This window comes from Phyllobates terribilis, unplaced genomic scaffold (genome assembly GCF_046119375.1).
Source record: "Phyllobates terribilis strain yellow unplaced genomic scaffold, ASM4611937v1 Scaffold_7__3_contigs__length_470593459, whole genome shotgun sequence".
Classification (NCBI taxonomy): Eukaryota; Metazoa; Chordata; class Amphibia; order Anura; family Dendrobatidae; genus Phyllobates; species Phyllobates terribilis.
In genome coordinates, this window is record NW_027362767.1 from 247,323,858 (window position 1) to 247,336,865 (window position 13,008).

Here is a 13,008-nt window from a genome sequence, read left to right on the forward strand (position 1 = left end):
AGATTTCTACAGAAACACTTACATTATTTATCATGAGATGCATAATAGTTTTGGGCATGAGGTCCCGGATGGTCTTGTTGACAATGCCCATGTAGGAATCCACCAGGTTACGGATGGTCTCCACCTGCCTCTCCAGTTGAGGATCCATTGAATGCATGAAGCTGTCAGAGCCATTCTCCTCGGACTCACTAGCCTGCAAGACAAGAGAAGCAAAAAGTAGAAAGGAGATTAAGGATGGGAACAGCAGACCCCTTTAAAATTGCATCCACGGCATAGTTTGCTACCGACACTGAACCGAAAGAGCCAAGGACTCAGTATTTAACCAAAAACTGGGATTTGATCATTATATTTTTCATTTTTTTTCTTTCGCTCTGGACGCCTTGTCATAGGTTATTTTCAAATGATTTTCAAAAATCTGAAATGGGGTAAAACTTTGGTGGGTGATAGAAAACAAAGACCCTCAAGGGCAACCTAGGCTGGACCGGTTCAATGTCTTATGTCAAGGCATGCAAAATAAAAAGAATGTTAATGAAGAAAATTCAGGAGAATGCCAGAACCAGGAGAGAGAAAAAAAAGAGGGAAAGACCCCAAATTAAATGTTCTGACCAGACTTGGAAACAGACGGAACTGAGGATAAAAATGATGAGGACGGCCAGGGAAGAACTGTAGCCCCCCCTGAAAATTCCGTCTTGAGCCGTGGGGGCCTTTTTCATGGAAGGAAAAGAAAGGAAAGTGAGGTTGTTAAAGAAGCAGGAGAGAAAGTATCATGACTCCCCCGGAAGCTGATAGCACAACTTACTTTATCCTTGTCCTTTGAAGTCAGATTGAGCCACAACAGAATAGAATAAAACACACAAAAAAGGGGACAAAATAGAAAAACACCAGAGTTAGTGGTTAAGGAGGGATCCTGGGGCCTCAAATTTATCAAAACAGGAAAAGATCAAAATGAGGGAAGAACCAAGAGTCCGTAAAATCATCAAGACTTCTGACAAGAGAGGACAAGTGAGTAGACCGGGACTTTTGAGTCTAGGATTGGCTGGAAACCAAGGGATAAACTCATTTGGCGTTTTTTGAGGAACTGTCAAAAATGGGGTCAAATCAAGGGGTGGACACACCATTGGTGCAACCTGTGCAGCTGCACAAGGGCCCAAGAAGTAAGGGGGCTCACTTCCACCTCCAAAGCAGCAAGAAACTTTTGTCACAGACACAAAGAGGGGCCCATATACTGTTCTTGCACAGGAGGTCCTCTTCTGTCTAGGTCCGCCCCTGAGGAGCATTATATAAAAATGTTCTAAAACCAAGTAAGAAGGTTGCCCTATAACGACTCAAAAAGGGTCTTAGATGGTCATTTTGGACTTCCAAAGAACATTTGGCCAGTGGTATAGGACTTCCACACAATGGACGATAATGAAAGCATTTGTATGGCACATTACAATCTACCATCATGCGTGATATCTTTGTACGTACCCCAACCCTTTCTGGGTAAACACCGGCACGTAGGAATGAGGCCTTCCAGCTGTCCACCTCCTCTTGAGTCTCACAGGCCAACTCCAGTTGACGGTAATCCTTGTAAACGTTCCTTTAAGGACCACAGAGATAAAGAAATTTTGGAATGAACCGAAAATTACAAGTGACATATCCAGTTTTCACTTATTTGGTGATTTCAAGGGTAGCTCAACTTTTGGACATGGAATGGATATAGGTACATACCAGGCTTAGAGAAATTAAAAGAAGACCCTCTTAGTCTGACTACCCTCTCTAATCCAAACTCTATGTTTTATTAAATTTTTTCTGGGTTTAATGAAGAAAAAAAATCAATCACATTTTTTTACACCATTTACCGATCAAAGTAAATAATCTGATCAATGTGTTGTGCGGATTGTTATGATTACAGAGTCACCAAACATGTCTCTTGTTTGCTGATTTGTGATGTTTATTAAAAAAAAAAAAAAAAAAGCACAGTAAAATTACATTATTGTAATCATTTTTCATTATTTTTTAGTAATATTATAGGAAGAAAAAAATCTGACTTTTTCTTTACCTCTAGAATATACATACATAGAAATGAACTGTATATACAATGTATCTCTATGTACCACAATAATCTGTCTGAGGGGTCAGAGCCTGCAATGCAGATTCAAGTATACAAAATTCTCACATTCTGATTGGTGCAGGCCGTGGCTCATAGCTTTAGCTGCTGCTTGCAATGATACACATTATGGGCTCAATTCCCCAGGAGGCCAAATTAGAAGAAAAAAATAGCATTATTGTAATTGTTTTTAATTATTATTTTTTTAAAATCTGATGGTTATTTTCCCTCTAGAATACAGGGACATAGAAACACACTGCTATTTACAGATGTATCTCTATGTATCAGTATAATCTGCTCGTGGGTTCACAGCCGGCAATGTAGATTCACATACACAAAATTCTCCCACACCATTCAGTGCAGGCAGTGGCTCATAGTTTTAGCTGCTGCCTGCAATGATGCCAGTTGTGGGTTTGATTGAGACCAGATCACAAAAAGGAGAGAATTTTTTATTTAATTAAGTGTATGCAGAGCAGAGATGTCAGCCAACCTCTCGAGTAGGAGAAACGGAGCGATGAAGATGCCGATAGAAGAGAGAGAATGGAAGACCGGAGAAAGCCCTGATGTGCTGGGACAGAGGGACTGACCCCTCAAATTGGGACAGTCCTGCTGAATTTGGGAGGGTTGGGAGCTATGCCTAAGGCTGTGGAGGTTAGCATGGGTTAATACCAACACGGGGGAAGTAATGGCGCCAACAAGTAAAGCTAGTTTCAGGAGATAGCTAAACTGGACGATTGCCCAAAGTCACCATTTTCTAAAGGGGGCCCCAAAGGACAAGAGCTCTACAAGCAAAATAAAACCATTCAGTATAATTCAGCAGTGTATGGTGGTATTATTTTCTAAATGAACTGTAGTATTATATGGGAAATATATAGCAGTATTATGTGGTGTGGTTGAAATACTGATTTTTTTAGGGCACCGTACTGTGATATTTTAGGACATTATAACAGTATTTTCCTGATATTATATGGCGGTATAAGGGCACTGTATGGGCCAGTGGGAAGGGGCTTAGAACTGACAAAATCCTCCACCCCGGAGAGACATTGAATAATGCCGTTCCGATACTGACTTTAGTATTTTAGCATCTCGACCTCACTCACGTCCTTACCTTTGCTCAGTGTTGAACAGGGCGAAGATATGTTTGCTGGACATGAATCCCTTTTCGATATCCCTCAGCTTTAGGTTATCTAGGGGAAGCATATACTTCTTCTCTTTCTCCTGTAGTCAGAGGAAATTAATGTGGTATCATCAGGGGCACCATTGACACATTATTACATGTCTGGATATGGAAATCCATTGTGGCTTTTGTAAAATAGAACATTTTCATATACTGTTATGTGTAAACAGCTCACATGCAGACCTATGCGTCTCCGTGGTTCTGACTAGAAACCTTGTAGTCATAAGTTATCATTCCCTTTCTTGCAAAGACTTTCCTAGAATTAGAAAAAAAAACAAGTCTGCTTTCTTCGAAAAACAGCGCCACACCTGTCCTGTGGTTGTGTCTGGTATTACAGCTCAGCTCAAGTAAATGGTGCTGAACTGCACTACCATTCACAACCCATGGACCGGTGTGGCTTTGCTTAGGCAGAAATCAGACGTGTTTTTTTTTTTCTAATCTTGCGCAAGTCCTTTCAAGTATATGGACGCCTTCTGGGACATTTTTATTTTTAATTAAATGCATATATTTTGGGCTATAAAAAAATATTTTTGCATTAAAAAAATGTTGCACCATTTGCCGTTTGGCTGCAGAATGAGTTAACTGAGAATCCGTCAGCAAGCTCGTTCTCATGCAGCGTTTGTAGCTTTTTCATCCGTCTTTTTCTGAACTCCTCTGTGACCACCTAAGTCGATCTGAACTTTGATGCAGCCGTAAAGGAGCCAAAAATGTAAAAAAGTTAAGAAAAAAAAAAGTTACAAACTCCCAGTGAGAACGAACTCACTGATGGATTCTCAGTAAACTCATCCTGCAGTCAGCAATGTACAGGGAAACAAAAGAGAATGTAAAAGCCAAACGGTGCAACATTTTTAATGAGACCCAACTGCAAAAATTATTTTTAAGCTAGGTGGAAAAAAATGCCCCCACATCTGCCCAGATCCCTTACATGAGAAACCACTATGAACAGCAACTTTTATTTTACTAGAAACACATATTGCAGCTCAAAGTGACACATTAATTGTTTTTACAGAGACAGGGCGGTGGAGGGGAACTTGTTGTCCCCCTGCCAGCATAATCTTGACTATTCATAGAGACGCCTGGGCTATAAGACTCTGCAAGTATTACTTCATATCACTGGGGCGTTCATTCCTGCAAAGGGTTACTGCACGAGAATGAAATATGAGCGCAGGAGGCACATGGAAAACTCACGGGATAAACCTAGCCCAGCGCATGTTTCCAATTACTGCCTATGGCAAACCTCCAGCAGATGTGCCACCGCCCCTTTAAGCGGTGACTTGGGATATATTGCTTTAAAGACAAATTTGAAATTCTGCTCTACTAAACAGCGGGCCATTGGACAGTTTTCGATGGTGCATTTCTGCACCTTTATTAAGGCCATATTTTTTGGATCTGACCGCAGGTTTAATAACCCAAACTGGCACCATCATGGGAAGCTCCAGTGCGGTCAGTTCGGATTATTACACCCACACTCAGGTCCAGGACACTAACCCATAAACCGCCACAAAAGTGTATCCGGATCACGCTTCTTGTGTGAAAGAAATTAGAAAAAGAACAACAGAAACAGAGGACTGTTCCAGGTGACGTATCTCCAGTACTTATGAATGAGGGTGCGGGGTCTCAAAATGAGCAAATGATGCCGCGGAAGAATTTAAAGAGGAAATTCCACAAGAGGGAAAAAAACGAAATGGTACATCTGTAAGTAATTTTGGGCAAGGCAGAGACGAGGATACAGTAGTGCGGTGTCAGCGTTTTGTAGACCTGCTCACTGAGCTGGAAGTGGCTGGATAAAACCATCACAAAAAAAACAATAAATGCAGGACAGATAATATTAATAATAGTACTACAGGGAAGGAAAAATACCCCGAAACATCACTGCTACCTCTTAAAGAGTATATACCACTGATCACTATTTTATAGTATATGTAAACAGCAGCCAAAATCTACACAAAAAATAAATTATCCTGTACTGATCCTGAGTTACATCTTGTATTATACTCCAGAGCTGCACTCACTATTCTGCTGGTGCAGTCACTGTGTACATACATTACATTACTGATCCTGTGTTACCTCCTGTATTATACTCCAGAGCTGCACTCACTATTCTGCTGGTGCAGTCACTGTGTACATACATTACATTACTTATACTGTACTGATCCTGAGTTACATCCTGTATTATACTCCAGAGCTGCACTCACTATTCTGCTGGTGCAGTCACTGTGTACATACATTACATTACTGACCCTGAGTTACATCCTGTATTATACTCCAGAGTTGCACTCACTATTCTGCTGGAGCAGTCACTGTGTACATACATTACATTACTTATCCTGTACTGATCCTGAGTTACATCCTGTATTATCCCCCAGAGCTGCACTCACTATTCTGCTGGTGCAGTCACTGTGTACATACATTACATTACTGATCCTGTACTGATCCTGAGTTACATCCTGTATTATACTCCAGAGCAGCACTCACTATTCTGCTGATGGAGTCACTGGGTACATACTACATACATAATGCTACTCCACCCTCAATGATTCTACATTGGTGTTGAGGAACATTGACTGGAACTCATTGTATATACCATCTATTTAGTTTGCAGGTGTCACAATATAGCGGCATGGAAAAAAAACATAAAAGTACATACCTCATCATCCTTGTACCAGGACAGGTTCTCAGCAGTCAGCACAAACCAATACTCCTTGGAACCTCCCTTCATTATCCCAATGTTGTTGATGGTCAGCCATCCCTTCCGAATGACCTGCCAGAGAAAACATCCCATCATTGCTAGTAGGGAAAGGGGGTGAAAAGGAGTTAGTGTTGACATAGAGTCTGCCTTCCCAACCTTCATTTTTGGCAATTGCTAAGGATTGTGGTTTACTGAGAATCACCTCCAATTTCCAAATCACTCATCATGCAAATAAAGCAACAAAGATATAGAAAACCACAAGGAATAAAGAAACGACAGAATATGTAGGAACGATTGGGTATCTTGTCGCTTGATGTATATGTAAAGGCCACCATATGGCCAATGGAAGTTGGTGAGTGCCATTAAATTTTCTTAAAGGGGGCCTTTCAGGATGATTTTATTAGTGAAACTTATAATATAGCTGTATAGGTCTTAGAACCACAAGAAAAATGATACCTGTGTTGTAGTAATCGGATGTACTAATGCTGAAAAATCGCGCTTTGAAACCATATGCAAATTAGCCAGAAAGTACAACTGGGGGCATGTGTATGAACTAGTGCACTTCCTGATTAATTTGCATATGACTTTAAAGCTCAATTTATTAGCACTGGAGCATCAGATTACTACAAGACAGGTACCATTTTTAACGTGGTTCTATGGCCTATACAGCCGTACCATTAGTTTTATTAATAAACTTGTCGTGATAAGGTTCCTTTAAGGTCACCAAAAGCCTTGAAAATTAAAGGGGTTTTTCAAAATTAGATAAATATGGCGGCGTTGTTAAGAAAAAAAAACAGCACCCCACCTCTTTGCAGGTTGTATTTTGTATAGCATCCACCTCTCTGCAGGCTGTGTTTGGTATAGCACCCCACCTCTCTGCAGGTTATATTTGGTATTGCAGCTCAGCTTCATTCACTTCAATGGAGCAGAGCAACAATACCACAAACAAACCATGGATAAGTGTGTAACCATTTCTGGAAAAAAAAAAGCATCCATGGTTTCTAAGCATAGACAACCCCTTGAAGATGATTCAGCCATTGTTGATAGGGAAATAACTTAATATTTTAGAGGCTTTTGTATCGTACGTGGATAATTACATTCAACCATACGCTAGTAACATGAAGTGAGAAGGGCCACTGGCAAGGGCGTCTGTGCCATAGAGGAAGGTCCTGAGGCTTTTAGACCATTGGAGAAGACCAGATCACGATGGCCCAATTTCTTTTGTTTTTGGACTGTGAGAACCTCCCCATAGAACTTGTTTGAGGGTCCCATCATTTAGGGCCTCTACTTATAGGGGAGGTGAACAAGTCCATGGCTAGGGATGTGGCGGGCGCTATGGCAGCCCCTCTCCTCTATATACGCCCCTGCTCACTGGAGTTGTCACATCACATTGAAATGAGGCCACATGAGGAAAAGCTGAGCATGAGTGATGATGGGGGTTATCATTGTGTTGCGTGACAAGGCATGATTAAGGAATGCATGCACACCCATCAAGCAAAAAAAAATGCAAATCCATACACCAGCACAGGCACAGAACAGTGGCCATATTGTTTAGCACCAGCCCAAGCCAAGCAATGGGATACAAGCGAGCTCTCTTCTACAAGAGGCTGCGGATGGCACTGCTATCCAGTATCGGCTGGCCGGTACCCGGATCTGTAATCTGAACACTACTCATCCCCTGAATAGTAGATAGCATGGATGGAATTGCAGAATGTGAGATATTCAACCCCACGCCTTTCCTAGGTTTCCGCTGCCATCTAGATTTCCAAGCCATAACAGCAATCCTAACCCTTCAATGACTCCTGTCAGGTTGTGTCACCAAGATAGCAGCTATCCAAGTGTGGTTAGGGCACATGTACTCCATAAGGGGTCCGCCAGGGGCAGACATGTACTCCATAAGGGGTCCGCCAGGGGCAGACATGTAGTCCATAAGGGGTCCGCCAGGGGCAGACATGTACTCCATAAGGGGTCCGCCAGGGGCAGACATGTAGTCCATAAGGGGTCCGCCAGGGGCAGACATGTAGTCCATAAGGGGTCCGCCAGGGGCAGAGCAAAGAGTTCCTAAATATCAGCCGAAGGCATATACTCTAACATTATGTCCTATCTTAAAAAGTAGAGACACATTGCTAGGTTTTCCTGCAGAGCAGCGCTCCCCATTCGCTTGTATGGGGCCACAATGCAGTTAGCTGCACAGCCAAGTGGCCAGAGCGCTGCTGTACAGGGGAAAACCAGCAAGGTTGAATTCAGACATTGATGAAACATGGTCTGAGTACAGACTGCAATGTCCGGTCTCCTCCGTAAATGCCTGTGGGGTTGCTGAGTTCGGGTCAAGAGTCCCATTTCCGATTCTGAAACTGGGACCATGTTTCATGGAGTTCAGAATTCGGTAAGGGGTGCAACTCTACCCTAGCGCTGACCACTCTTTATACTCTACAGGGTCCCTAGAGGGAGGATCATCTCTTAGCTCTATGCCACCGCTTTATGAGATGAGAAAAGTGCTCCACAAGTCGTCCTCTTGCATGGCATCTCTCGGCCATACAAGTCTTTGGTAAAGCTGGATGAGTACCAGGTTTCTTAAATTACAGAAAAGCGTATCATGAATATGGGATAGTTGGGTTGCAACCTAAAACAGTTGTCACCCGGCTGAGAATAGAAAACATAATGACCTCACTGATTATTTTTTTAATTATTATTTTATTTTTAGGGTGCCTTGCGCTTTAAGAAAAAAAAACAATTACTTTATTTTAATGAAAATACCTGGCAGATATAATCCATATTCATAATATGCATATTGTAATTTACCAAAAGTCATCAGCGATATATACCCAAGGCGACAGACCACCATTACGTGGATGGAGTCTAGAGCTGGATTTGCAGGGAAGATTATGCTAAAATTAGGATGGCCCCCGGGTTAATCATGGAGCATCAGGACCTGAATCACGATGCAAGTGGTTATAATTCTGGAGTTAAATGCAGAGTTTATAGTAGGAAAGGAACAGGAGGAAAGGAGATGAGGACACACAGGGGCTGGGGGACTGAGCACGAGGAGACAGTGCATCTGGGCCTGCGCAGAGTCAATTTAAAGAGACATCCCCCCCCTTTTAATGGGGCCCTGACCATATGTTCTTATGATTCATCGCGGAAGACTATGAAACGCGCTGTAAATGGTATGCGAGGTAAACTGAGGATATGTTCCGCATACACATATACATTGCCAGAATTATCTAGCACTCCAGATGTTTCCGATTTACATTTAAGTCCTTGATTGTCCTCTTCTATGGGTTTCTGGGAAAGCTAGGCAACAACCAATATGGCTGCCATCACAGCTTCAACAGGGGCCGTCATCCAGCTTTTCAGAATCGGCAACCTATCTATAGGCAAACTTGGGACATTCATGTCCCCTTAGGCCAGGCACTTGGGAGGGGAGACTAAACTCTGCTTCCTTTGGGTTCTAAAAATAATACTGATACCATATAGGAATTTCTAGAAAGGGTCCCTTTAAAGAAGACTGGTCACTGGGTCAGAAGTGGCCAGTGGCTTTTACTCTATTTATTTTTTATGGTTCCAGAGATATAGGCCTTTTTATTTTCTACTAATTTTTATGGGGGGCGTGGCTCACAGGGTAATTATGCGGAGCAGCCTAAAGACATGCCCCTGAGGAGCCTGTGAGACACGCCCCCTTTCAAAGGTAAAAAGGCTCATATCTCTGGAACCATATGGTGGATTGGAAAAAAACAGAATACTCAGGGGAGCGGTGGGTATAAAGTAAGAGCACAAACTGCACACTTTTAACCCGGTGACATCGAAGCTGTAATGGCAACCATACTGTTTACCACCCAGCTTTCAGAGAACTTGGGCAATGCATATGGGGTGATGGGGAGGTCTGCCTGTAGCTGCCCGGATGCACTTCCTCCATCTTGTGCTTTCAGCCGCTGCCTGACTACTCACCAGGATCTCATCCTGCACAGGGTAACCATAGCAACAGCAGCAGAGCGGACAGGAGAGATGGGAGCAGAAGAAGAGGGATATACATTACTAGCAGCGCGGGTGCAGAACCAATTATGAGTCGCTGCAGATTCCACAGCCCGTGCATGACATGCCCGTCGTCACTCTGACCTTGCACACACACACGGGCACACTCGCCAAGCCTGCGGTCCATGATGTGGTTGCTCTGTAAACGGCCGCAGCTTAATGACATGGTCAGCCTGACACTGATAAGTGATATTACCTGAACAGACCTAAATGTTACATATTATACCACAGATGCAGGAAAAAATAACACCACAACCACAGCTGAATCAAGATGGTTATTGGTTAAGTAAAACATGGGGTCATATTAAAGGACTTTTGTGATTTATATGGATAGAGGACTCTTCTTGCTGATTTAAAGAAGGCTCTGCTATACGTATGGAAAACTTCATTCCAAAGTTATTGCATTTCTTACATAAGAGATCTGTTTTAGATCAGAAGGGGGGCGCTGTTACATTGGTGTCTATGGAAAGTCTTTTATCATATCAATGGTGAAAGGTGGTACTGCATTTAAAGGGGACCTGTTACTTGCCATAAATATGCAATTTTCTTACTTGGTGTAAATGCCGCTGTTCTCCTGAATCTGGTGTGGATTTTCTGTTGTTCCTGTGTTTCTCTGTTCCTGAGATAAGGCCTCCTCTTCCCTGTATGTAAATCTAGTCCTGTTAACTAAGTGGGCGTGGTCATAAACTATTCACTGTGGGTGTCTTTTTGTGGGCCACGCCCGCTTAGCTACTAAGCCCAGATTTATATACAGGGAAGAAGGGGCCATATCTCAGGAATGGAGAGGAGCACGAACAAAAGAAAAACACTGCTGGATTCAGGAGAACAGCGGCATTTAGACTAAGTTAAAAAATGACATATTTATGTAGCGTGACGGGTCGTCTTTAAACTAAGCATATTTCACCCTTATAGGAATCACTGACTGAGGACCTATAAGCTCCACATAAGAGTCCACTTAATTCAATAAATTTATGGACTGGGGTCCACCCCAGTCAGTACATTTATTTCACCCTTATACCCCTATACTATGGGTGATAATTTGTGCCATAAAAGGCTTATGTGAATGTTGTCAATACACAACAGGGAAGGAGTACGGTAAGTAAAATATAGGAAAGGGATACTGGACTAAGGGTCTTTCCTGCAACAAATGGAAGGATAAAGAAGTTCCATATCACCCTTACTTGCACTGAGGTTAGTGTGGTTGTGCAGGAATGGCATCACCTGGCACAATGGAGCAGACCAAGGCTTTAGCTCAGGAGCCTTCATTCAGCCAAGAGTATAGAAGCAGGGACCATTTCTGCAATGGGACCCCAAGTTCTCATTGGGGTATTATAAGGAAAGGTTGATTTGTAAGGGAAGCCTTCCAATATATACAGTGCACACTTTATGTATGGTCTGCTGTGAGATTCGGACATCCATACATTAGGGTATATCTAGTCCTCACCTGGTTGCCGGAGGCTTTTTTCTTATTCATTTGGCTGCTCCGCTGCTGCGCACTACAAGGAAAAGCACACAATCTGGTTACCTGTCTCTGCAAATCTGTCACAGACCGAGGTCCCTTCAACCAAGTAAATGGATGGCGGGAATCACATGTACAGATATTTTTCCTGAAGCCATTGGTAGAATTTAATTGTCTGATTAGTTGGACAGATCCAAGGAGCAGAAAAATCATTTTATTTTTAGAATTTTGATAATTCTCCCACTCCCTAAAGTCTTATCTCATTACTTTGAGGTTGATCATTTACAGACCTCCACCGATCCTCCACCAATCTGTCCCTGCCACATGACAACCAAGTAGTGTTGTCAGCAGCTACCTTGGAGTCTGAACAGGATATACTCCAGATGTTGGTGGTGCTGGCTGCGGCCTAGGCGGAGAGTGGTATAAATATCAGAAGAGTGAGCTGTAAAGGTACTCTGTCAGCATAGAATGACTGTTCAAACCAAGCACAGCTGCTGGGTGCATCATGGCGTGGCCAAACATTTAATTGCACCTTGCAACCTAATTGTTTTCCCTCTATCTCCGCCTTTCTCTGACTCTATGAAGCCAGAGGGGATGGAGAAAGGGAAAACAAGCAGGTGGGAAGGTGCACTTAAATGTTTGGCCACGCCATGATGCACTGAACAGCTGTGCTTGGTTTGAACAGTTATGCTGTCCTGACAGACTTCCTTTAGGATTGAGGGGCTCTGGATGGGCAGATTCTCAACTTTATTTGTCACTGGTTTGTAAGGGAAGGAAAGCAGGACATAAGGGAAGGAGAAAGAAATGGATAGAAGATATAGGGGTTAAAGGATAGAAGGTAGGAATGATGGAAACGTGGAAGAATGGGTAGAAGGATGAAAGAAACTAAAGACGAATTAATGATGAAGAGGGGAAGAAAGGAAAGAAGGATTGAAAGGAAGAATAAAGGGACAAAAGGAAATAAGGAAGGAAAGTAAAGGGAGATGATTGAAAATAGGAAGGAAGAAATGAGAAATAAGAGAGGAAATAAAGTACAGGAAGATAGAGACAACATAAGGAAGGAAAGAAGGAATGAAGAAATAGAAAAAAAGGAACGAAGGAAAAAAGTCAAGAAAAGTGGGAAGACACAAGGGAGAAGTGAAGGTGGAGGTAAATAAGGAACAAAGGGAAGGAAGGAAGATAAGGTTGGTAAGGAATGGAGGAAGGAAGGTAGGAATTGAAAGTAAAAAAGGAAAAGAAGTCATGAAGAGTGGGATGACTAAAGGGAGAAGGGAAGGAGAAAAAGAAGGGAGGAACAAATTTAAGGGAAAAAAGATAGGAAAAGAAATAGAAGAAAGAAAGGGAAGGAAAAAAAGAGGAAAGAATGGAAACCATAGATGAAGGAAAATAAAAAAGCAGAAAGGAGGGATGGAAGAAGGAAAGAAGGAGGGATGAAGGAAGGAAGGAGAAGTTGAAAGGAAGATAAGAAGAAAAGGAAACAAGAAAGAGTGTAAAGGTGGTAGTGAAGAAGGGGGAATCATTAGCAAAAACAACTATAAAATTGCATATTATGAACAAGAATG

The 13,008-nt window shown here is 42.4% G+C and overlaps 1 protein-coding gene across 13 annotated transcripts in view; it reads right to left on the reverse strand.

The window, feature by feature from the left end:
• DNM1 (dynamin 1) overlaps positions 1-13,008 on the reverse strand; it is a 150,902-nt gene that overhangs the window by 35,092 nt on the left and 102,802 nt on the right. For 9 of the 13 annotated variants that reach the window (XM_073640195.1, XM_073640185.1, XM_073640188.1 and 6 more), the window contains exons 13-18: positions 11,432-11,483; positions 9,904-9,915; positions 5,914-6,027; positions 3,198-3,307; positions 1,468-1,579; positions 23-193 (exon numbers count right to left, since the gene is read on the reverse strand). In XM_073640195.1, the coding sequence (XP_073496296.1) occupies positions 23-193; positions 1,468-1,579; positions 3,198-3,307; positions 5,914-6,027; positions 9,904-9,915; positions 11,432-11,483 (571 nt within the window). The remainder of the gene's footprint in view (positions 1-22; positions 194-1,467; positions 1,580-3,197; positions 3,308-5,913; positions 6,028-9,903; positions 9,916-11,431; positions 11,484-13,008) is intronic. The other 4 variants (XM_073640197.1, XM_073640193.1, XM_073640194.1 and 1 more) reach the window with 1 other exon arrangement.